General features: G+C 43.6%; 2 protein-coding genes across 2 annotated transcripts; both read left to right on the forward strand.

Annotated features, from left to right (window-relative positions):
- Nucleotides 1-10,229: 10,229 nt before the first annotated feature.
- Nucleotides 10,230-11,180, forward strand: TAS2R3 (taste 2 receptor member 3; the record flags this gene model as incomplete). Its single annotated transcript, XM_081101693.1, has 1 exon — nucleotides 10,230-11,180. The coding sequence occupies one exon, from the start codon at nucleotides 10,230-10,232 to the stop codon at nucleotides 11,178-11,180; it is 951 nt and encodes a 316-aa protein (XP_080957819.1).
- An 8,277-nt stretch (nucleotides 11,181-19,457) lies between these two features.
- Nucleotides 19,458-24,686, forward strand: TAS2R4 (taste 2 receptor member 4; the record flags this gene model as incomplete). The annotated part of the gene is made up of 2 exons (XM_081102494.1): nucleotides 19,458-19,576; nucleotides 23,869-24,686. The coding sequence occupies exons 1-2, from the start codon at nucleotides 19,552-19,554 to the stop codon at nucleotides 24,684-24,686; spliced, it is 843 nt and encodes a 280-aa protein (XP_080958620.1). The 5' UTR covers nucleotides 19,458-19,551.
- Nucleotides 24,687-26,234: the final 1,548 nt, after the last annotated feature.

Consider the following 26,234-nt stretch of genomic DNA (forward strand, 5'->3'; position numbering starts at 1 on the left):
CAGGGGTCCCCAAAGGTGTGGACGGAGTCGGCGAAGAAGGAATGACACATGACACGGAGACAGCATTCAGTTAGTTGATCAGCAGCCTAGCCAGGATCTCTAGCCAGGATCTCCAGCCAAGTTCTGGTCTGGATCTCCAGCGAAGTTCTGGTTTTTATTGTCTTGTTACATCCGTATTTATACCAGTTGATTTTAATCCTGTCAATTTCTATTGAAAAGGTTAAGGCGTTTCTTATCTCCATTCCAGGGAGTAAAGATTATGTAGCTTAAGCGTGATTGTTTGTAGTTAAAGTGATTAACTACCCGCCTGGCACTTAGTTAAGGAGTTTTATCCCCTCCCTGACTTCAGGGAAAAATCCCTACCTGGGGAAACAACCTTTCTCGGAGAGGTGACCTTGGTTAAAACACACAGCGCTAAGGGGAGCAAACATATTAAGAACAGTATGCTATATACGCCAGGTCCCTTGAAACATATGCTGTGCAGATGTTTCTTTCCTGCAGCGACTGTGTCAAGCAGCAAGGATGGACCGGCTTCTGGCAAGGATGGATAAGACAGGATAGGCAAGCTGAGCAAGTTCAGGATTGGACTGTGGAAATAATTTCCAGCAGGCTCTGGGCTGTTTAGGCAGTCCTGGTTGTCAGGTACAGGCCCTGGGGTGATGGTGGGTAGAGGAGTAGTGTCCTGTACTGTAGAAGCCTGATAAAGGGAGGCTAATGGAGCGTTTGGACTCAGGGACTCAGGATTGCTTGGTTTGCATAGCAAAGGCATGCTCATGGGCAAGTCATTTACTATTTCTAGGAATTAGCCAAACTTGGGAGGAGAGTGGTCCCTCCCATGGTCTGCAAGGCCCCAAGGTGTCAATGCATCACAAAATACAGAAAATAGGAAACATGATTAATATACTACCCAATATCCATTATCCCTTCTGCATTTACAGAACCCAGGTGTTATTGGGGGTGACAGTGTGCATAGCGGAAATACTGCATTCCTAATCTTTGCAGTTAAAGGTTACCAAGGGAGTATAAGCAGAAATGATTTGGTGGTGCTTTCAGGCAAGTTCCTTAAACAAGGTGACTCTGTTGGAGTCCCAAACTTTGTGCTTCTCCAGACCCTCACATCTGGCTGTTTCATGTCTGAAATGAAAGCCATCTGGGACCATGAGACGATCTTCAGGATGGAAGACAGAAGAAGCTGGGGTCTGTGACAACCGTGAAGCTACCATCAGTCCTGGCAATCTACCTCTGGACTTCTGTGGGAGACACAAATAAACCTTGTTTAAGCCACTTCTTTGTGTGTTGTAGTTAAACCCAATCCTTATGAATTTACACATTTTTACCTTTATTTCCAAATACATGATCAACTCTTTATTCTTATGCTTTCTCTTAGATGAGTTCCACTGAAAGTAGAAGTATAATCTTACCTGTGCTCCCACAATCCTTCAGGCTTTTACCCGATGTCTCACTTTAAGTTTGGGGGAGGGAATTTTGACATAAAATGCACAAAGACTTTAGCCATGGCCTTAAAAAGAGTGAATATAAGCACATTTAAAAAAAAAAAGTATCTTTATTGATTTCAGAGAGGAAAAGAGAGAAAGAGAGATAGAAACATCAATGATGAGAGAGAATCATTGATTGGTTGCCTCCTGCAAGTCCCCCACTGGGGTTAAGCCCACAATCCAGGCATGTACCCTTGACTGGTATCAAACCTGGGACTCTTCAGACTGTAGGCTGACGCTCTATCCACTGAGCAAGACCAGCTAGGACAATATATAAGCACATATTTTCATCAAATAAGTAGTTTAGTTTTGCTTGTAGTTCCTAATGAGGGCCCTTAATTAATAGCTCCTTGTTAAATAAAGGAGCACTTAGGTTAAGAAAAGAAATATTGCCCTAATGTTTCCCCTGGTAGAATGCAGATTAGATAATCTGGAGTGAAGAGGCCTCCCATTGCAAAATAACTGGATCCTAAGTATGACATGGACTGCATTATAACTTGCATATATGTAGCATATATTTTTATATATATTAAATTCTACATTAAACTAAAGTCCATAAAAATGTTCTAAGTGTAAGTGATGTATAGTGCAATGACCCTGTTAATGCTTATGATAATAGTAGCTAACATTTAGAGAACACTTTTGCATTATATATTTAATAGGCACTGTGTTGTTTAATCACTGTAACAACTGTAAAATAGATACTATTATTATGCCTATTTTACAGATGAGCACATTGAGGTTTAGAGAGAGTAACTTGCCCAAGTTACACAACTAATGAGCAGAGGCACTCATCCAAATCCAGAACTGACTCCAGAACCCAGACCCTTAACTAACTATATTGACTGGTCCCTTCTTATTTATTTTTGAACCTAAGGGTCAGAAGGGTTAAGAAATGTGCCTAATGTCACATAGTTAGCATAAAGCATTGCTAGGACAAAGATGCTAGTATCCTAGGATACTAACTTCTAGAGTTTTTCCAATTTACCATGGCAGCAGACCATTACATGATACAATATGTTATACAGACAAATGAGTAATGTTGAAGGCATGGTAGGGGACCCGGAGGATTATATAGGGTCTCATTAAACACCTGTTGGTTTGAGCTGCACCCATGATTTGAGAGTTTATGGGGCTCATAGGGAGCCAGAGCAGATGAAGCCCTGAGATATAAGAGAAAGGGGATCTAAGATCTTATCCTTGATCTAATATTACTGCTCAAGGCCCCATTTCTTCCCTTTTATTTATTGAGATGTCATCAATAGGTGATCTCCAAGGTCTGTAGTGAAGGCGATGGATTCTGAAGCCAGGTGCCTGAGTAAGAATCCCTGCTCTGCTCCTTACTATGAAAATCTCCAAGTCTTAGTTTCTGCCCCGTAAAAATGGGGTCAATAATATAACTCACCTCATGGGTTGAAAATTAAGTGGCTTACTCTAGATACCTTAAAATTATGCATAGCATATAATTAAGCCCTATGTATATTTGTTATTTTCTAGCTCACGTAATGTGTGATATTAGTGGGAAAATCATCACCACCATTATCTCTTCTATTTTTGTAGTGCATGGAATTCCCTTTCTTTGCTTGCCAGATGAACTCCCTTTCATTTTTAAAGATATCTCAAATATCATCTCTTCTTTCAAGCCTGTGACTGTTTCAGGCAGAATTTGGTCCCTTCTCTGTGCCAACATGTGGTATTGTTTTTTCTGTTAATCCTCACCCATTGATTTTTAGAGTGGAAGGGTTGGGGAGAGACAGGGAAAGAGAAACATTCATGTGAGAGAGACACACATGGTTGCCTCCCACACACGCCCCAATCAGGACTTGGGATCGAGCCTGCAACCAAGTTACATACCCTTGAACAGAATCAAACTCAGGACCCTTCATTCTAAGGGCCAATGCTCTAGCCACTGAGCCAAATTGGCTAGGGCAACCTGTGCATTTTGTATTAGTGACGTCATTATGTAATCTTTTTGTTATGTAATCTCTTGCTCACTAGCCCATCATTTCCTGTACCCAGCATAGTGCCTGTCCTATAGTAAATGCTCAAGAAATGTTAGATGAATAAATGGCAGACAGAGGACTGGGATCTAACTTCTAGTTCACTTATTTTCCCATTATGTTTCCTGAAAACCAACAACATTAAAAAATTGAAATAAAACTTGAGCTAAAAACAAAATATGAACTTCTAAAATATTCACTTATTCAATATGTATTTACTAGAGGCCTGGTGCACAAAATTCACACATGGGTAGGGTCCCTAGGCCTGGCCAGTGATCAGGGCCAATCTGCAGGGTGACTGGTGGGGCGATCGGTGGCTCCCGCTGGCATCCGCCCTGGCTGGCCTGGTGCCACCTGCTCGCTAGCTCAGCCCCCTCTCCACCACCGCTGGTTGGGGCCTGTGGGCTGGGAGCAGCTCCTGCATTGAGCGGCTGCCCCTGGTGGTCAGTGCACGTTATAGCGACTGGTTGTTCCCCCATTCGGTCGATTTGCACATCAGGCTTTTATTATATAGGATTGAGGTTCTGTGTTCCAAGGACTGAGTTTATGGCTGGAATATTCAGTAGGTAAAACACTAAAAGGGGCATTATTAATAATTTGGAGCGACAGGCACATACCAGGACTGTCCTGGACAAACAGGGAAATAAGATCATTATTGTAGGAAATTTATACCACAATGAGGAAAGTTGTCCAAAAAATGACCCTAGGAGTTCAATCTAGATTGGACAACAGCTGGGAAAAGAGAATTTCTTCCACTTCTCCCAACAAAAAGTGCTTCACATAAGCTCAGTTCCCACAGAATTGGTGGCTTTCTCCTAGCAGTGGGAACTATAGCATCCAATGGGCTCCAAGGTCCCCAGGTGCTGGGCAGCTAGCCCTCCCAGAGAACTCCTATAATTGCTTCCCAAATCCAGATTTTCCAGCATGAAGCAGACTTTATTCTCCTGACAAAGTTGCTTTCACACTTTCTGTGTAAGAAGTGAGAGCAAGAGGGAGGCCCCATTGGCATACAGAAACACCAGGACACTAGTAACCCAGCGATGACTGGTCCTCTGTGTAATCGCTGGAGGATGGGAAGAAGCCATGCTTTCACTTCTGATGATGTAAGTTTTCTCTTACTCCAGTAAAGCCTATTCCTTAAATCATGTGATGTAAAATTTATCTTGAATCCTGGTACACGCAGGAGGATGCACAGAGGAGATTATCAGTATACAATGTAATGTAAGGATTTTATATTTTGTTGTAGTTGGACTGGGGAGCCATTGAAGTATTCTAAGTAGTGAAGTGATTTAATTTACATTTTAAGATCATTCTTGTGGCCATATGGAGACTCCATTATGGAGTAAGAGATTAGAAGTCGGAGAAATGAGGTAGGAGACCACGGAGTAGCTCAGATGAGAGATCCTGGCAGCTTGGACCACGATGGAGGCAGTAGAAATAGAAAATTAAAATAGGTCAGCCATTGATGAATTAGTGTGGGGTGATAGGAAAGGGAAGAATCAAGTTAATTCTTAGGTGGTGGTATTTGCTAAAATAGGGATGATTGGGGTGAGAGGGATTTTAAAAAAAATGAGACTAATTAAGAATTTTGTTTTGGGTATGTTAATTTTGAGATGTCTGTAATAGAGCCAAGTAAAGAAATCAGATTGGTAGATGAATATGGGAGCCTAGTGCTCAGAAGGGTGGTCTCATAAAGTTGTGCATTTTGGGGTTATCAACATGTGGATGGCATTAAAATAATGAAAATAATATGCATTATAAACCCATTGACAGGAGTTGCAGTATGAAAATGGCATTATAGGTTAAACAGTGTGTATTTTCTTCTTGAAAGTCACCCAGAAACCCAAGGAGAATGAGAAACAGAAAAGTATGTTAAATCTTTGATGAAACTAGGAGTCAACTAAAACTCCAAACCACAGAATTGGTGGAAGGATCGGGTATCATGCAGAGTCCAGTCAGGAAAATGGAAGCCAGTATAAGTATTTCCAATGGAGGGCATTTAATGTAAGGGATTATTTACAAGAATGAGGGAGAGGGGAGAAGGAAGGGGTTCTGCAGGAGCCAAAGGGAGACAGTGTCATACCCAGAGTTCAGAAACAGTAACATCCCTGGGCTGGAGCCTCTGAGCCTGCGCCTGTTGCTGCGTTCCTGGAGAAGTGTTTATCAGTTGTTTCTGGTGCGGTGAAGAGGTACAGCCTTGGGCAGGGCTAGCAGCACTGAATAGATGTTTTTTCCCCCCAGTTCCTGCAGTCTGTACTCCCATCATGTGATGATTTTCCTAATCAAAGGGACTGCCACCAAGTGCCACCCTGTTGGAGCAAGAAGCAGGATTTTCCTTTCTCCTCATCGGCCAGTTTTCATATTGGCAGACACTAACAGCAAGGCATCTGGAAAGGGAGTCTGGGAAATGGTTTGTAGAATCCTGGACCCCATAGTGTAGAGCAGAGTGTAGAAGGAGCTTAAGAGCCGTCGAGTAAATAGCTAGAATAGGTTGCCAAAAGCAATGGTGATCAAATTGGTCTGGGATTTGATTTTACTTGATTTACAAGCTAATAACTTAGCCTATCACTGTTGCATTCTCTCTGAGAGAAGTGATCACATTAATCACAGCAGAGCAAGCAGCATGAACATCAGCATGAACAGCAGCTTGTTTGTATCAGTTCTACCTGCCCAGCAAGTCCCACCAAGGCCACACAGAGGGCCCAGGTGGATTTCATTGTGCAGAGGTGCACTGAGCTTGGGAAAATCACTGCTTTACAGTGAGCAGTAAGCAAGACTGCTTGCTGTTTGTCCTGGAGGGGGACATGACCTCTACCTTCTTCAAGGTTGCTTGCAGCAAACAACACTAAAAATGGCCCAGCGGAAGCCTGGGCAGAGCCTTGCATATTTAGCACATCTGGCAAGATGTGTAGGAGCATGAGAAACCCCTGGAGGAGTGTCTCTTCCCAGTGTCTGGTAGGAAGTGACTGGTTGGACATTTTGGGGTAACACTATAAAAGAATGGGGCCTGTAACTGGTGTTTATTATGTCATGATAGTGAAAACATCTGGGCAACGGACACCTGTTCTGCTTTTGTAAAACATAGTTTTATCAGTTTGGGGGTTGGAACTGAAAGGGATAAATGAGGCCCATGTTCATTCTGAGTGGGAAAACTGTACAGTGCTGTGCAAGGGGATTGTGTACAGTAGGAGACCAGGATTGACAAAATGTGCCTTGTCCGCTTTAGCCACAGACAGGATATGTGAACTCATATGTGTTTGAAGGTGAGCCTTCAGGACTCTGATGAGAGACTCACTATGCAGGCTTATTACTTGCCATTTAGTACTCTCCTTATAATGGTTTTAGAGACCTGGAAGCCTGCACCCCATTTATCTATTTATATTGCTGATCTCTCTGCCGTGTACGAGTGACTGTGCTCATCACATCAGCATTGTTACCAGGTATCCAGGACTGGTCTTGATGTCATTCTGAGTGTACTGCTGATGTTTATCAGCACGGTTGTCATGCAGATTAGTATCAGAAGCAGGAATGATGCAAAGACCTGGACCATTATGTCTAAGTCCCTGTGGAGAAAGAGCCAGGATAATAAAGAGCCAGGAAGATGATACTGGACTGCACACCTCGTTAGTCTGCTAACCTGGGGTTTGACGTCTATTCTCTCAGCTCACTCTCTTCAGGGTCACCCAACTGAAAAATCTCAACTGCTGTCAGGAGGGCCCTCCACTCTCTCTCTGAATGGTGTGGTGGTATTGTGCCCTGGAGTACTGCCCTACCAGTTTAGCGTTCCTCTACACTCTGCCTACACTCTTGTAAACACGGGCATAGCTCGGAGATGCTGCAGGTTCAGGCCAGACCATCTTAATAAAGCAAATAACACAATAAAGCAAGTCACACAGTTTTCTGTTTTGTTTCCCAGTGAATAAAAGTTATGTTTACACTATACTGCAATCTGTTGTGTGCAATAGGATTATGTCTAAAAGTGTACATGCCTTAATTAAAAATACTCTATTGCTAGAAAATGCTAACCAATCATCTGATCTTGTTGGAAAAATGGTGCTGATACACTTGCTCAACACAGGGTTGCCACAAACTTTCAATTTGAAAAAAAGAGTATATGTAAGGCACAATAAAGGAAAGCCCCAATAAAATGAGGTGTACCTGTAGTCCTCCTTTTTAAATAACCCCTTTTAGAACTCGTAGAATCATCTAGTTTGTGCCAATTGTTTCTTGTCATGGCCCTGACTGATGCACTTGCTTTGATCTTTGACTCAAAAGAATGGTTTAGAGTACAGCATGATCTCTCAGTAGTCTTTCTAGATGTTTACAGCCTGCAGTCCAAGAGCCAAGGATCTGATACAATGGCTGTGGTATTGATCCCCCCAACAAACTGTGTTTAAAGCTGCAGGCTTTATAGAACTGTATTTGGAATGTCTGTGTAATTATTTTGGTGGATCGTGGTCAGCATACAATTTGGAAGCAGCCATTACTAATGCTATGACATTTAGTCATAGTATGATAGTTTTAGTATTTATGTTAAAAATCAGAATGGTATAACTGTGGGCTTATAATTCATATTAGCAGACCCTGATGGAATAATAGCAGTGGTAGTGATGGTATCCAACAAAGTCTTTGAACTCTGGTCACCAGCTAATGTGGTGCCCGTTGTCCTGGGAAGGATCAAAAGACAAGGAAGGAAAATTGTAGTTAACCCTGAGTTGCTAAAAATTTTTGCTAAAAATTGGCTTATAAAAAGTTACAAGTTCTACCTATGGAAGGGGTAAAAGTAATGGGCTATTAAAAATGTATGATCAAACATGAAATAGTATGTGACATATAATCTAATATGTTGGATATTCTAAAACTTGTTCTCACTGGTTAATTCTAACACATAGATGGGGGATCTTAGTGTATTTCTTCTCATGAGGGGATATAAGAGGTGTTACAATAACAAAAATCTGGATCTAGAACCGAGGCCATCAAAAAAGCACAACAGGGTGGGTGGTAGGTTGTGGGACAAGCCCTATATCTGTGGTCCTATTACAGAACTCCCTGAGATCACTGGGAACTAGCCTTCTGATTCTGCAGCACGCAGCTCTGGGAGCACTTGGCCAGGCTGTTAAGAAAGCTGAGAAAGCTGAGGGGGATTAAGGAGTACTGTGCTTATGCCCGAGTGGACACTACAGTGTTCTGAAATCATATTGTACACCACGTGATGCCAGGATTGAGGACGCTCACCTGGCTCAGGTGAGTGGCTCCTTGGCATGCATTCAGAAGAGACTGTCTCATTCATTCAGACTTATCATCTGCTACTCTGTGAGGTCTTTTTGAGAGGACCTAAAAGCATAACTTTCTGTCTTTCATTGGATAATGTTGCTGAACTCTCTGTATCTTGATTTCTCTCCGTCCTCCAGATAAATACTGTGTTTTCAAACAGTATTTTTCATAACTCATTAGTAGATTGCAAAATCAAGTTTGTGATCAGCAAGCAAAATTGAAGGAAGTAGAATATGATAGAAAATATCAGAAAGCCACACATAGAACCATATTTCACAAAATATGGTTTTGTGAAACTTTCGTGTTCACACACACACACACACATACACACACATACACACACATAAGTATGTAATATATATACTTAGATTGTCACATATATATGTCATATAAAATATTGTTTGTCATGGTCAACATTTGTAAGGCATTGCTGTAGATAAATAAGCCTCCTTTGCTTGACAAGTGATGTCTATGTATAATCTCGGTCAGCTTAACTACTTATCAATATGGGGTGGGCAAAAGTAGATTTACAGACATGCAGGTTATGATAATTACAGTAGTTTTATTAACTGAAAAGGATGTCACAATGGCACAGTGCTCGGAGGTACAATCCCGTAAGTGCTCGAATTGCCTGCATTCATTATTCACACGTTCTTGTAGTCTTTGAAAATTAGTAAAGGAACCTGGATATCAGTGACCTGCCTGGGTCAGCCCACTGCCTCCTGAGGTGGTTGAACTCAGATCTGCTTCTTCCCACCCCTACACAGTGGTCATGTATTCTGAACATTCATATTTTGAATAGCTTATATGCTGTGTTCCATTATTGCTATCATGCAGGTGTTTGGATAGCTGATATATGTTATATTTCTGATAATATGGCTCACTGGGGAGGAACTCGGGGCCCCTAGCTAAGCCACACTTCAAGAGGCACAATAGTGGTACTGGCTGAACTTTTTCTATTTATAGACTTGGCCTTCCTCCAGGGCGATTCTGGGGAGCACTTGATAGTGCTTTATGGTGGAATTCTGTTATTTCCCCTTTCTGTGTCTCCTCCCTCTTGATCATTTGTGTGACTCTTCCAGTGACACTCACTCTTTTGTCCTGGGTGGCTCAGAGCCCTGCTTCCTTTGAAATTGAGTCCAAGTCCTCCATCTTCTTTGTGACTCACATCTCTCCCTTCTCTGTGTGACACTGGACACGACTCTATTTGCATGTTGGCAACAAGCACCTGAGTTTAGATCACAGATCCATGTCATCTGTGAAGAGGACAGACTAACCCGAAAGAGCCAGAGAGGGTTCCATAAACTATGCTCTACAGCAGCCTAAACTGAGAAAAGAAAAGAGACAGGTTCAGTGAAGCAGCAGGTAGAGCAACAGGTTCACAGGGAGAAATTTCAAATCAGCAAGGAGCTTGTACAGCAGCAGAAAGAACGAAGGTCAGGTCTGCCTAGTAGCTGGAATGTCAGGACTGGCCAAGTGGGTGTTTCTGTTTCTTTCTGTCACTCAGTTCCTTCTGGGAATGCTGGGGAATGGCTTCATTGTGCTGGTCAATGGCAGCAGCTGGGTCAAGAGCAAGAGAATCTCTTTGTGTGACTTCATCATCACTAGCCTGGCTCTCTCCCGGATTGTTCAGCTGTGGATTCTTTCTTCTGATTTTGTAATAATGATATTCTTTTCCAAACTATTAACTAATGGGGTATTCATTCACATTACTGATATTTTCTGGACAATTACAAACCATCTGAGCATTTGGCTTGCCACCTGTCTCGGTGTCTTCTACTGCCTGAAAATTGCCAATTTCTCCCACCCCACATTCCTCTGGCTCAAGTGGAGAGTTGCCAGGGTGGTCGTATGGATGCTGTTGTGTGGGCTGCTCTTATCGTGTAGTAATGCCATGTCTCTGATTCCTCAGTTTAAGATGTATTATGTTCTCCGTGGAGCTGATGACTCAGGGAATGTGACTGAGCACTTTAGAGAGCTAAAGAATGAATATGAGGTGATCCATGTTCTTGGGACACTGTGGAACCTCCTTCCCCTAATTGTGTGTTTGGCCTCCTACATCCTGCTCATCCTCTCCCTGGGGAGGCACACGCGGCAGATGAAGCAGAACAGAACCAGCCCCAGCGATCCAAGCACCGAGGCCCACAAGAGGGCCATCAAAATGGTCCTCTCCTTCCTCTTTCTCCTCCTGCTTTACGTTCTTGCCTATTTACTCACATCATCCCATTATTTCCTATCAGGAACTATGTTGACTAAGATGATTACAGAACTAACTGCAATGTTTTATCCTGCCTGCCACTCATTTATTCTCATTCTGGGAAACAGTAAGCTGAAGCAGACATTTGTGGAGCTGCTCTGGTGTAAGTCTGTTCATTTGAAGCCTGGATCCAAAGAACGCTTTTCCCCATAAAATGACAGAAAGACACTTCTCTTGCCCCTCTTTGCATGGTTGTTTTGGAGACCGTAAAACAGTCTTTGGAAAATGTCAATATATTAAGAGCACTGTCACTATGTAGTCATAGAGTTCTATTTTAATAACTATGAGCTCTACGTAGTCAGCTGATATTGAGCTTTAAGATAAAGTTTATACTGACAATGATAAGCCCTTGTAAGTAAAACAGTGTAGTGGACTTGAGGGAAAGAGCAAAAGCATTGAAGTCCCACAGACTTTGGTTTGAATTCTGGTTCTGTCCATTTTCTAAGACTTTTGTCCTTAAGTGAGCTACTTTAATCACCTGTCTGGTCCTCTCATCCCTCATTTAAAATGTGGACTGTGAGATCACCTCACAGAGTCTTAGAGATGCATGAGACCATGTGTGCCAGCATTTCAGCACAGTATATGGTATGAAGTGCTCAGCAGGTGAAGCTCTCATTGTAACTAACCGTGAACTGTGCAGCAGTTGCCACAAGTGACCAGTTTCCACAAATTCACTGTGTGATGAACAATGCTGCGGAATGACAATCAAGACCCTTGGATCCTGTTTCCAATCCAGTCTTCCAGTGGCGAAGTCATTTTCCTTCCATTGCAATTGTCCTTGCATTCCTTTGCCATTTTGCTAAAGTATAATTTCAAGTACGTTCTGTTATTTTTTAGATTGAGCAAAATTCCAAGCATTTTTAAAATGACCCCAGATGGACATCTGCTTTTAAATTTTCAGAGTTTTGTTGGAAAATAATATAAGTAGTTTTTATAAGTTTAATCACATTTATTTTAATACAATTACATGGAAATTGATTTACTTCCTATCACTGAACAGTGGCTACAGGTCAATGAGAATATTATTGCTTAAGATCACGAAGAATTATCCAACTTGTGAACATACCCAGGACACACGGCAATCCTGAATCAGGATTTTATCACTAATGGGGCTCTCCCAGGTGAAGCTATCAGAATGTGGACCCTGAGAGCCTGTGTTCATATCCTGACCCTTAGGAACAAGGTGACTTCAGGGAAGTTCCTTAATCTCTATTTCACTTTTCTTGTTTATAAAATGGGAATGCTATTGTTGGTAGAATTGTTGTGGAAGGAATGAATGAGTCAACAACATGAAAAATGCTTCGAGTCCTACATGGAGTAAAAATACTTCATAAATATTGCTATTGTTATTGTTCTTATTTTGTTGTATTTTGACATAGCATGAAGGATCACCACACTACTTGCATTTGGTCATATGTAACCAGAAATCAATTTTAGGATGGTTCTGGGATTTATATATTCATTTCTAAAATTACGGAATAAAATGTCGTTTGATCTGTTTGCTTTCAAATTAATGCTTGCCTCTTGAAGCTGCTGGGAAACATTATAATTCCAACATAACTTAAAATTCTCTTTGAAAAAGGCATCTGTTGAAACTTAAAAGAATGATTTCATATTCATTCCCAGTTTACCAAAATGGATTCTGAAACAGGTCTTTCTGTAATTGGTAAAAATCTGTGCTTCTCTTCAGCACAGGGCAGTTTAGCAGAGGAGATCCATGCTGTCTGGATTGGCACCTGTTTTTCACCCTGACCCCCCCTGCTCTCAGTTTCATCCTTACCCACTCTTGATCACTTGTTGCTATTTTCTGTCACTTTGACAACTTCTCTGCCTAGCTCTGACCTTCTGGTTCTTTGCCCTTCCCTGAATTCCTGATTCTGCCTTCTGCCTCAGGCATGGGATTTTCCTCTCTTTTCATGGAACATGACATTTTCCTGGAGATTTTGGCTTGACTGCTGTTTGGTTCTTGGTGCCTTTGGCTACCTTCTGAAGGCTCCCTCCCTTCTGTTTCCCTGTAGCTCCATTAAACCCTGCCCCGACCTAACAGATTTAGGTATGGTGCAGTGAACATGCTAAAGTTACCACTACTGTTCACTCCATTAGAGGCCAGGGTGTGGCTGGAAAACCTGGGATTCCCTGGGTGGGAGTCTACTGTGGGAGTCCAGTTGGCTGAGTGCCAGCTCATCGAGTCCCAGGGCATGGGGAAGAATTACCTAATTAATACCTCAGGTCCAGTTTTGAGAAACACTGGAAAGGGCCATCTTGTTTGTTTTGTTTTGCTTTCAGTGAATTAGCTTGAGTTGCTAAACCCCTTAAAACTCTTAAAACTTAAATCTAGTTGTTTGCTGCACAAGGCACCAGAGCATGGCTTTCCTCCACTACAACCAGGTTCCCTGGGCCAGAGCATGGGGATGAGAATTGTCCCTGCATTGGGAGTTCAATTATATGTTAGAGCTTGTTCCTAAGGCCACGTGTGTCCCCTGACACACATCTGTCTTTGGTGTATTGCGGAGGACTTTAACACGTGACTCAATGGCAACTTATATCAGTAGCTCATGAGACTTTCCAAGTTTCCATTAGAACCTCTATTTTAAGTCACATGGGATTACTTCTGTTTTTTAGTACTCTCTGACCTCTTGGGCCAAGTTCATAGGTCTTGACAATTAATGAGTTTGGGTCCAGGAGGATTATCAATGAAAAAGACAACAACAAAAATACATTCCAAAATTTCTCAGTTTCAGTGCTTATGAGTGCTCTTTGTTTTATGCAATGTCCCTTCTCTTTCCCAACCGTTGATGAATAGGGCTAGCTAGAGCATCTTAAAGTTGTGTTTGTAATTTAACTTTGGATAAGTGGAAAGTCAATGTTATTTGTTCCTATCCTGCAAGAAGTTCTTTTTTTTTTTTTTTTTTTTTTATAATATACTAGAGGCCCAGTGCACAAAAATTTGTGCACTCGGGGGGAAGGGGGGGTGCCTCAGCCTGACCTGTGCCCTCTCCCAGTCTGGGACCCCTCGGGAGATAACGCCCTGCTGGCTTAGGCCTGCTCCCGGGTGGCAGAGGGCAGGCTCAGTCCCTAGGTGCAGCCCCTGGTTGGGCTCAGAGCAGGGCCGATTGGGGAGTTGGGGCGCCACCCGCTGTCATGCACAGAGCAGGGTGCATCGGGAGGTTGCGATGCCACCCTCAGTCATGCTCAGGGTAGGGCCGATTGGGGGTTTGGGGCAACGCCCCCTGTCACACTCAAGGCAGGGTCGATGGGGAGGTTGCGGCGGCACCCCCTGTCACCCACAGAGCAGGGCCCATCAGGGGGGTTGGGGCTCCTTACCCTGTCATGCACAGGGCAGGGTTGATCAGGGAGCTCCCCCCGCCCCCCCGTCACGCACAGAGCAGGACCCGTCAGGGGGTTGGGGAGCTCCCCCTTGTCATGCACAGAGCAAAGTCCATCAGGGGGTTGGGGAGCTCCCCCCTGTCACACACAGAGCAGGGTCCATCAGGGGGTTGGGGAACTCCCCCGTGCCACTCACAGAGTAGGGCCGATAGGGGAGTTGGGGCACCACCCCCTGTCACACACAGAGCAGGGCGGATCAGGGGGTTGGGGCGCCGCCCTCTATCACCCACAGAGCAGGACCGATCAGGGGGTTGGGGCGCCACCACTGTCACACTCAGGGCAGGGCCGATGGGGAGGTTATGGCTCTACCCCATCACACACAGAGCAGGGCCTGTGGGGGGGGTGGGTTCGGGCGCTGCACCCTGTCACACACAGAGCCGCAGGGCGATCAGGGGGTTGGGGAGCTCCCCCATATCAGGCACAGAGCAGGGCTGATCAGGAGGTTGGGGCGCCTTCCCCTGTCACGAACAGAGCAGGGCGGATAGGGAGGTTGTGGCCCCGCCCCCTGTCACACACAGAACCGCAGGGCCATCAGGGGGTTTGGGCACTGCCCTGTCATGCTGATCCCGGTGCCGGGAGACCTCGCGGCTCTGCTGATACCAGTGCTGGGAGGCCTCGCGGCTCCGCTGATCCCGGTCCTGGGAGGCATATTACCCTTTTACTATATAGGATAGAGGCCTTGTGCATGGGTGGGGCTGGCTGGTTTGCCCTGAAGGGTGTCCTGGATCAGGGTGGGGGTCCCCACTGGGGTGCCTGGCCAGCCTGGGTGAGGGGTTGATGGCTGTTTGCAGCTGGTCACACACCCTTCAGGGTGGGGGTCCCCACTGGGGTGCCTGGCCAGCCTGGGTGAGGGGATGATGGCTGTTTGCAGCTGGTCACACATCCTTCAGGGTGGGGGTCTCCACTGGGGTGCCTCGCCAGTCTGGGTGAGGGGCTGAGGGCTGAAGCTCCCAACTGCTCCTTTTTTTTCTTTTTTTAAATTCTGGGCCAGCTTTAGCTCTGGCTCTTGCTCTGAGGCTTCCGCTGCTGAAAGCAGGTATCTGGTTTGTTTAGGTTCTATAATTGAAACAATGTATAACTCCAGCTGTGAGATCCCGGCTCTCTGAAAGCAGGTTTCTGGGTGTATTTTTTAGCTTCTATATTTGTTACAATGTTTCAAACTGCAGGCTCAGAGGCCGGCAAGGCAGGCGGGGAACGTTGGTTTCCTCCCTCACTGAAGCAAGCAAGCCTCATGTTAGTTTCAAGCTGCCTGGCTGCCAGCTGCCATCTTGGCTGGCAGTTAATTTGCATATCGCCCTGATTAGCCAATGGGAAGGGTAGCGGTCGTATGCCAATTACCATGTTTCTCTTTTATTATATAGGATTTTATTGATTTTTTACAGAGAGGAAGGGAGAGGGATAGAGAGCTAGAAACATCGATGAAAGAGAAGCATCAATCAGCTGCCTCCACTGGGGATGTGCCCGCAACCAAGGCACATGCCCTTGACCAGAATCGAACCTGGGACCCTTGAGGCCGCAGGCCGAGGCTCTATCCACTGAGCCAAACCAGTTAGGGCAAGAGGTTCTTTTTTAAGAAAGCAAAAGTGGCTTATAAACTCGAACAACTTCTGCTGACAATTGTATTTTATTTTCTGGTATTTCTACATTTTGCTGGACTAGAAGTATATATAACATAGTGGCTAAGAGAGTTAGTTCTGGAATCACACAAATTTGGGTTCAAATCCTGACTCCCCACCACTAATTAGATGCATGTTCTGTCAAGTTACCAAACGTCCTTGGACTTCAGTTTCCTTCACTATCAAATAGGCATACTTCATAGGATTGGTGTGAGGATTAAATAAAATAATGTATGGAAAGTATCTTAGCAACTAAAGCATAGTAAATGAACTACAATATTTTTTTAAACATATTTTTTATTGATTTTTTACACAGAGGAAGGGAGAGGGATAGAGAGTTAGAAACATCGATGAGAAAGAAACATCCATCAGCTGCCTCCTGCACAACCCCCACTGGGGAGGTGCCCACAACCAAGGTACATGTCCTTGACTAGAATTGAACTTGGGATCCTTAAGTCCGCAGGCCGACGCTCTATCCACTGAGCAAAACTGGTCAGGGCTGCACTACAATATTATTACTATTTTAATCTATCAAGGTTTGAGTCTGGAGTATGTAGCTCATAGTGTCCTACTCTTATGACAGTGAATCCGTGAACTTTCTTGTTGCTGGTGGTATAAGAGGACAAGGAAGGAACAGACCTCCCAGTCCCCAGCAGACATTGGGAAGGAGAGAGGGAGAGAGAAAAGGGATTTCAGTAGAACAGGTAAGAGTCCTGATTTCCCCCCTCTGTGAGAACTGCATAAAAGCTCTCTGTTGGAGAAACTAAGATGGCGGCATAGATAAACACTGGGAAATAGTCGCCTCCCACAACAATTGAGAAATATCCCAAAGGACGGAGCAAACATCGTCCAGAACAACAGGAAGGCTGGCTGAGTGTAATTTCTACAACTAGAAGAAAAGAAAAGCACGCTGAGAGCCAGAGGAGCTGCGGAGGCTGAGTGCAGAGGTACGGCGGCGGCTCGCGCGCGCGGAAAGGGGGTGGCACCTGAGGACGCGGCTGTCTTTTTGAATCACAAGCTCCCGACTGCTCTGAACTCCGGTTTTGGGAAGTCTCTGGGGACCCAGGACTCATACGGGGAGAGGCTGCTCTGTCAGGCGGCAGCGGGCGAACTTGAGGGTGGATTTCCCTCAGAGGTGCTTGCAGCCGTTACCGGGACACTGAGACCCGCGACTCTGGGCGCGGAGAATCAGCCATAGCTTCTTTCTCCGCCCTTTTGACTCCCTGATACCCCGCCCCACCCAGGCTGCGGCAGAGGCTTTTGCATGTGAATGTACCTAACTACAGCCCAGCCAAGCAGACCCGGAACTTCCAAGAGAAGGCCCAAGGCCCCGCAGCGGCTTGCATTGCTTCACAGCTGAGCCTCTTCGTGGCGGCTCTGGCTTTGTGGCCTCAGGCAGGGGCTGAATTAGCACCTCCTTAGATCCAGGAGCCACTGTACCCAGTGGTCAGAGGGGGACCATTCTCCCACTTCAGACACAGCTGCTTCCCACAGCCAATTGGCCTGGAGGTCAATTCCTCCCAGTGATCCTACAACAACCAAGGCACCAAGAGTGCACCAAGAGTGTCCACCCCAGGTAACTGGGGAGGCTGAGCCACTGGGCCCTCCCTACAGGACACCTGGCGCGCAGGGCCACTCTATCAACACAGGGAAGCAGCCAAAATGCGGAGACAAAGAAACAGGTCACAATTGGCAGAAACGGAGGAGGGCAGACGACTGGATATAGAGTTCAAGGCCACGTTTATAAGGTTTGTCAAGAATTTTATGGAAACCGCCGATAAATTTAATGAATCCCTCAAGGAGTATAGTGAGACCATGGAGGACATGAAAAAGGACCAACTAGAAATTAAGCATACACTGACTGAAATAAAGAATAATTTACAGAGATCCAACAGCAGACAAGAGGATCCCAAGAATCAAGTCAAAGATTTGAAATACAAAGAAACAAAAAATACCCAACCGAAAAAGAAAAAAGAAAAGAGATTCCAAAAATATGAAGATAGTATAAGGAACCTCTGGGACAACTTCAAGCGTACCAACATCAGAATTATAGGGGTACCAGAAGGAGAGAGAGGGCAAGATATTGAAAACCTTTTTGAAGAAATAATGACCGAAAACTTCCCCCACCTGGTGAAAGAAATGGACTTACAAGTCCAGGAAGCGCAGAGAACCCCAAACAAAAGGAATCCAAAGAGGACCACACCAAGACACATCATAATTAAAATGCCAAGAGCAAAAGATAAAGAGAGAATCTTAAAAGCAGCAAGAGAAAGACAGTCAGTTACCTACAAGGGAGTACCCATCCGACTGTCAGCTGATTTCTCAACAGAAACCATGCAGGCCAGAAGAGAGTGGCAAGAAATATTCAAAGAGATGAATAGCAAGAACCTGCAACCAAGATTACTTTATCCAGCAAAGCTATCATTCAGAATGGAAGGTCAGATAAAGAGCTTCACAGATAAGAAAAAGCTAAAGGAGTTCATCACCACCAAACCAGCATTATATGAAATGCTGAAAGGTATTCTTTAAGAAGAGGAAGAAGAAAAAGGAACTCTTACCATTTGCCACAGCATCGATGGAACTGGAGAGCGGATAAATACCACAAGATCTCACTTATTTGTGGAATATAATGAACAACATAAACTGATGAACAAGGACTGATCCAGAGACGGAGAGGCTTTGATTGGACTGTCGGGCCTTGGAGGGAAGGTAGGGGAGGGTGGGGGCAAGGGGGAAGGATCAACCAAAGGACTTATATGCAAGCATATAGGCCTAACCAATGGACACGGACAACGGGGGGGTGAGGGGATGAGCGGGGGGGGGGGGGTGGAGGGTACACATATGTAATATCTTAATCAATAAAAAAAAAAAAAAAAAGCTCTCTGTTGGCAGTTGGTAGGAACAAAGCACGGGCAAAATCAGTCTTGAATATTGGCAGGGCAAGCAGCAACCAAGGAATAAGGACCTCTTTCAAGAAGCCTGAGGAGACAAGGATACTAAGGGAGAGGTTGAGACATTTCTCTGTTACCAGGAGGCAGAATTAATCTCGCCCTTTCCCCCATACACCTGGATCCTAATTAAAGGAGAGAAGTATGGCACAGGGAGAATGTCTCAAAGATTTCTGATCCCACTTTTAGGAATACATTCATAGCGCACTATTTATAATAACTAAGATCTGGAAACAGCCCAAGTGCCCATCAGTAGATGAGTGGATAAAAAAGCTGTGGTTGCCTGGCTGATGTGTCTCAGTGGTTGAGCATTGACCTATGAACCAGGAGGTCACGGTTCGATTCCCCATCAGGGCATATGCACAGGTTTCAGGCTCGATCTCCAGTGTGGGGTGTGCAGGATGCAGCCAGTCAGTGGTTCTCTCTCATCATTGATGTTTCTATCTCTCTCTCCCTATTTATTCCTCTCTGAAATCAAGAAAATATATATTAAAAAAGAAAAAAAGCTGTGGTACATCTATACCATGGAATACTATGCAGCAATAAAAAGGATCTCTTACTGTTTGAGACAGCATGGAGGGAACTGGAGAGTATTATGGTAAGTGAAATAAGCCAGTCTGAGAAAGATAAGTATCACATGATCTCACTCATATGTGGAATCTAATAAACAAAATAAACTGATGAACAAAATAGATCCAGAGACAGAAGCATGGAACAGAATGACAAATCTCAGAGGGAAGGTGGTGGTTGGTGGGAAAAGATCAACCAAAGAACTTCTATGCATATGAAGACCTGGGGTGGGGGGCAGGAACATGCTAGATGGGGGTCAATGGGGGAAAAAGAGGGACATATGTAATATTTTCAACAATAAAGATTAAAAAAATAAGTCTGAAGAGACTGAACATTTTTCAGAAGACATTCTTCATATTATCCCATTGGGTTAAACACTTCCCCCAGCCAGTAGGTGGGGGCTCAGGACATAAACCATATTACTTGTAGGCAAAATTAAGAACCTTACGTTTTCTCTGTAAGTCTGAGTTTGCAGAGTGAGTATATTTTGTTTGACTCCACTATGATTAAATTGTCATTGTGACTTGGTGGAACTGGCCAGGTGACCAGAACAATATTTCCAGGTTAGCCCTGGAAAATATATTTTCAGAAGTTCACGAGTGGAGTTTCTTGGCCTTGATATCAGGTTGTTGCCAACTCGGTACTTCCAGCCAGAGAGAAATATTTATGAAATATTTGTGGAGGCTGAAGTTTGTATTCTTGTTGCTCAGCTAGCAGATCTCTCTGAGAAAGGGGTGGGTCTGGCCAGTTGCTGCTTGCTGCTGTAATAGTCCAGGAGTAAATACATTTCTCGCCCCATTTTTATTCTGGCTTATCTTGATTCCAGTTTACTTATTCGTGCCAGACATTCATCTAACACTTCGCACCAAGCACTATGCTAGATCAGTTGCTATTCTCAAAAACATCCTAGCTAGTGGGCAATAAAGACATCTCTGCATCATTGAAACAGATGCTTCAGCTCTGAGGAGGGGATCATCTTAGCACAGAGGGTTCTGGCTCTGGTGTTCTTTGTGTCTAGCTCCCTGTGTGGCAGTCATGAAAATACAAAGTTCTCTGCAGTAGCCACATACTTCACAGATGGCTCCAGCAGCTGAGATCCATCCCTTTGAGGCCACACTTCCTGAAGGCTGCTCTCACCTAGTGATGGAGCACTGTGGGGTACTAAGGCAGGTTTGTTCTGTTGACATGAGACTCTTCCAACAGGCACTTTGGACCCAAGGACTCTTCATAAGCTTGAAGAACTGTGCTGCAGTCTGGGGCCCTGCCTACCCATTCTTTTTCTTTCCCCCTCCCCTTTTTATGGTATCAGAACTACATTACTGTCTGAATATTTTGTCCACCTTCTCTTTCTCCCTACCCCCTAAAATCTTTTTCAAGTCTAATGCCATTTCAGCCTATGCTTCTTGTTATGAAAAGATGTGTGGGTTTTTTTGTTTGTTTTGTTTTATTTTCTTTAAGTGCACTAGAATTCTGGAAATTGTTCCAGATTCTTCCTTCTCCTTCAGCTTCAGTATTCATCTGCCATTTGGCCACTAGATCCATTTGGTTGTACTTTGCAAACATTTCTCTCAAATGTCCATCAGTCTCGATTTCTACTTTTCAGTCCATCAGAGTGATTGCAATAGGATTCTAACTAGTTTTCTGTTTCCAATTCCATCCCTTTCCAGCAAAACATACTTATATTACTTGGATTATGTTCTTCATAGAGTGAAAATACAATCATAATACTCCTCTCTGAAGTCCTGCAATGCTGTCCATTGCTTTGGATAAAGTCTAAACTTCTTATGTTGGAACATAAAGCCATTCGTCATTTGGCCCTTATTTTCCTATCTAGCTTCATCTTCCCACTCCTTACTTTTCCCAAAGAACCTTGAACTGCTTTACTTCTCAAATGTGACATACTATTCTAACTGCTACACTTCTGTGTAAGCTGCTTTCTTTGCCTAGACTTCCCTCTTTCACTCATCAGCTTTATTAATGTTTCTTACCCTCCCAGACCTGCCTCCTCCAGGCTCTCTCAGAAAAAGATAAGCACTTACTCTGTGTTTTTCGAAAATGTTGTACATGCCTCTGATAGTGTTATTAGAATGATTATTTATGTTGAAAGCCATTACTATGGCAAGAGTAGTTCACTCTTATTTATCTTTCCAGTTTCATCTCTGACCACTTCTTTCCCTTTGCATCCCTCCATCCTTCTGTTTTCTGAACCTACCACACTTTGTCACCTCCTTCGGTAGAGTTCTCCCTCTGTTTCCAGTATCCTCCCTCCGACCCTAGCCTTTTGCTTGGATAACCACTTTGCATCTTTAAGACTTAATTTATATGTCTCCTTAAGGGAGCCTTTTCTGAACTCCTAGGCTGGGTGAAATGTCCCCCCTGAACATCCCCATGCACCCTTTGTTTTTCCTTACTATAGCTCCTAATACACTGATGTAAATGTCTATTTGTCTCTTCTGCTATTTGTCTGCCTCTCCCACTATTCTGTATGTGTTGGAAGGTGGGATATGAGTTATTCTTCTCTGTTTGCTAGCACCTTATATATTAGTGCCTAGATGATAATAACAATTTAGTGAATGAACAAACCAATGAGGGGCAGCCTGGTATAGTTGAAAGAGCTGAGTCTCAGAAAGACCTTCTAACTTAGCCACTATGCTTTTTGGCAGTCACTTGCTTTCTTTGATCTTCATTTCTTCACCCCAAAATAGGGATAACCATATCTCCCTCCTGGAACTATTTTAGGTAAACCAAATTTTTGCATTGTCCCTGTGCATTGCTGGAGACATAGTAAGTACTCAGAAAAGCCAAAGAACTGTAAGCTTCCTTCTTTCTTCCTTCTAAGCAATATTGGTACTCTTTTGAAAACAATTCAAAGTTTATAATTCTTATTTATTCATGACTGATCTCATTCTTCAAAGCCTTCATCAAGCTAAGCTAAGCCATCCTTTTGCGTTGACTATTTGCCCTAAAGGTTTCCCTACAGATCTGCCGGGTAGCAAAGTTTGGACTCATGACTGCAGTGTACCCACCAGGGAGTCGTCTTGTGCTCCAGTGAATAGTCAGATGTACAAGACTGTTTTAGGCCACTGTGGCACTCATCTACTCAGGTGGATATAGATCAGGATCCAGCTCACCAGCAGAGCCGTATCAGGCCTTCCTCTTTGCAGAGTCATTGCTGCCCATCACACAGCTCAGGGGCAAGGAGATGAGATCCACAGTTGGGTAAGAGTGGGAGCTGCCCTAAAATAAAACCTTCATATCCCCAAGGAGCCAATTTGTTTTGTAATAATTTCATAGATATGGCTTTTGGGGTCAAGCCATGGGACAAACACACAGGAAGAGTCACCATATTCAGGGTACTCCAAAGCAGGGATCTTCATAAGATACTTATATTTGACTGAAGGGCAAATTTTTGTGAAGGGTTTTAACACTTTTTTCACATTGAATCCTTCAGAAATAACTTCTGACAGAACCAGCTTACTGATCATACTAACCAACTGGATCACATTTTTAAAAAAATCCTCATCTGAGGATATTTTTTCCCCACTGATTGTTAGAGCGAGTGGAAGGGGAGGGAGGGAGAAAGGGAGGGAGGGAGGGAGGGAGGGAGAGAGAGAGAGAGAGAGAGAGAGAGAGAGAGAGAGAGAGAGAGAGACATCGATGTGAGAGAGACACACATCGATTGGTTGCCTGGAAGGGTAACATGAGCATGGCCAGAATGACAGCTGTGACATACAGAGATGAGAGGGGTGAGAGAAGGTAGATTCAAGTAATTCATGGATGTGTGGATGGGGGTGCATAGAAGTGAGGCATGGGGATTCCCACCATTATCTGGGCTTGCTGTGGAGAAAGCTGCACTCACTGTGGAGCAGTGACAGAAACAGTGCTGGAAGGAACTCTGTCGTTTGGCTTTGCAGTCCTTGGAGCCTGCCATAACTCCTCCCTTCAGCTCTCCTTCTCTTGGAGGAGTGGATTCCCAGGTTCACCTTTGCTGTTTGAATTAGGCATTTCTAAAGAAAACAGGATATGAATGAAGAAATAGTAATACAATCCTTGGAAAATTTGCATCTCAGTAAAAGCAGCTGGCTCTTAGACCACTAATGGCTCATTTGCCACACTGGGGAAAAATGAAAAAGGAAATGCCCTCCTGGCTGGATGCTGGTGCCTCCTTCTACATTTCAGTATTTCCCCTGTTCCTAACATCAGCACCACAGCTGTTGAGTCCTCCATGACTAAAGATGCTCCAAATATTCTTTCTCTCTGTTCTTATTATCTCAGTAGTTTTGGATGTTGTAGGACTCATTGTGAATCTGTTTATTGCAGTGATCAATTACAAGACTTGGGTCCAAAGCCATGGAATGTCCTCTTCGGATAGGATCCTGTTCAGCTTAGGCATCACCAGATTTCTCATGATGGGAATGTCCCTGGTGTACATCTTCTGCTTGTTCATCTCTCCAAATGTTGAAAGGTTAGTTTACTTACCCAAAATTTTCCTGTTGGTTTCGATGTTTTTGGACTTCAGTAGCCTTTGGTTTGTAACTTTGCTCAATGTCTTGTACTGTGTGACAATTGCTAACTTGAAATACTCAATTTTTCTTCTGCTGAAACGAAATCTCTCCCCAAAGACCCCCAGGCTATTGCTGGCCTGTGTGTTGCTTTCTGCCTTCACCATGCTTCTGTATATTGTGCTCACACAGAAGCTACTCTTTCCTGAATTTGTGACGACGGAGAGAAATGGCACAGAATTTAACGCCGATGAGGGCACCTTGTCAGTGGTGATCTCTTTGTTCTCGAACTCATTTCTCCAGTTCATCATTAATGTGACTTCTGCTTCCTTGTTAATAAACTCCTTGAGGAGACATATACAGAAGATGCAGAGAAACGCCACTGGCTTTTGGAATCCCCAGACTGAAGCTCATGTGGGTGCTATAAAGCTGATGGCTTATTTCCTCCTCCTCTACATTCCGTATACAGTTGCCACCCTGTTCCAATACCTCCCTTCTAAAGATTTGGATTTGGGAACCAGATCCATATGTATAATAATTTCCACCTTTTACATTCCAGGACATTCTGTTCTCATTGTTCTCACACATCCTAAACTGAAAAGCAAAGCAAAGAAGATTATTTGCTTCAACAAATAGTGGAATATCAGTAGTAAACAGTGGCTGGAGTCAATTCATGGCTTGGGAGCAAGATTTTTCTGTTAGCAGTTTTCCCAGTGGTCTGATGTATGCATTTTGTAACTGTGATCTGACTTCTTAGGCCTTTGAGTGCCTGCATTTCAGTTAAGCTTGCAAATTTTTTTGCTAATATTTTTAAATTAGGCACTTTTTAAAAGGAACTTGTTTGTGGTATTACTTATGTTTTTTGCATGGGCATTACATTCCTGGATAATAGAAATCACCACATTGTTTTATTGGCTACTGAAGTATAATGGGAAGTTCCCCCAAATTAATCAATACATTATAGTTCACATCTCTGTAGTTTAAGCCCTGACAGTTGTTTATCCTTTTTGTAATATGAGTGCCCGAATTTTTTATTTTCTTCCTCTTTTTTCTTTTTTTATTGAGGTAATATTAGTTATTAATATTATATAAATTTCAGGTATGCAATATTATAATTTGCTATCTGTATACACTGTATAGTGCTTACCAACAAAAGCCTAGTTACTGTCTGCTACCATATTAATTGACCTGCTTTACCCATTTCACCCTTCCCCACTCCCCTTGCCCTCTGGTAACCACTGATCTGTTTTTTTGTATCAATGAGTTTTTTGTTGTTGTTGTTATCCATTTGTTTCTTTTTTGTTTTATATTGTACATATGAGTGAAATCATACAGTGTTTGTACTTTTCCATCTGACATATTTCACCTAGCATAATACCCTCAAGGCCCATCCATATTGTTGCAAATGGAAATATATTATCTTTTTATGGCTGTGTAATATTCCATTGTATATGTGTACCACATCTTCTTTAGACATTCATTTGTGTCGATGGACTCTGGTTGTTTGCATATCTTGGAAAACAGTATGGAGGACTGAATTTCTAGGTTTGTACTAGAAAGAATGGAAGGGTCAGAGTTGCTAGGTGGAGGGGAGTGACTAATATTAAAGAAGTCCAATCCATGACAGTTCCAAGAATCTTAAAATCCAGGGAACTAGCCCAAAGTCAAAAGCAAGTTTCAGAGAGTATCCTTCTAGTGCATTGGTTCTCAACCTTCTGGCCCTTTAAATACAGTTCCTCATGTTGTGACCCAACCATAAAATTATTTTCGTTGCTACTTCATAACTGTCATGTTGCTACTGTTATGAATCGTCATGTAAATATCTGATATGCAGGATGGTCTTAGGCGACCCTTGTGAAAGCGTTGTTCGACCGCCAAAGGGGTTGCGACCCACAGGTTGAGAACCGCTGTTCTAGTGGCTTGATGGGAAGCTGCTCCATTTGAGAATCTCTTAATTAAGGTCAATTAGATCTTCAAATTTTTAAAAAAGCCAGTTTAAAATAGTGAAATCAACACAAGCTGTGTGCAACTTTACAGAAGAGTGTACCTCAGCATATGATGGAGGAAAGCCATTCAGTGGAAAGCCAAGAGGAGCCATGGACTGGTAGTGGGAGTGCCTGACTTCTGGTGACTTTATGCCATCTCTTTGTGAATTTGTGCACTGAGCTGTATGGGCACTGTACA

Source organism: Myotis nattereri, assembly GCF_964212035.1.
Source record: "Myotis nattereri genome assembly, chromosome: 11".
In the NCBI taxonomy this organism is placed as follows: Eukaryota; Metazoa; Chordata; class Mammalia; order Chiroptera; family Vespertilionidae; genus Myotis; species Myotis nattereri.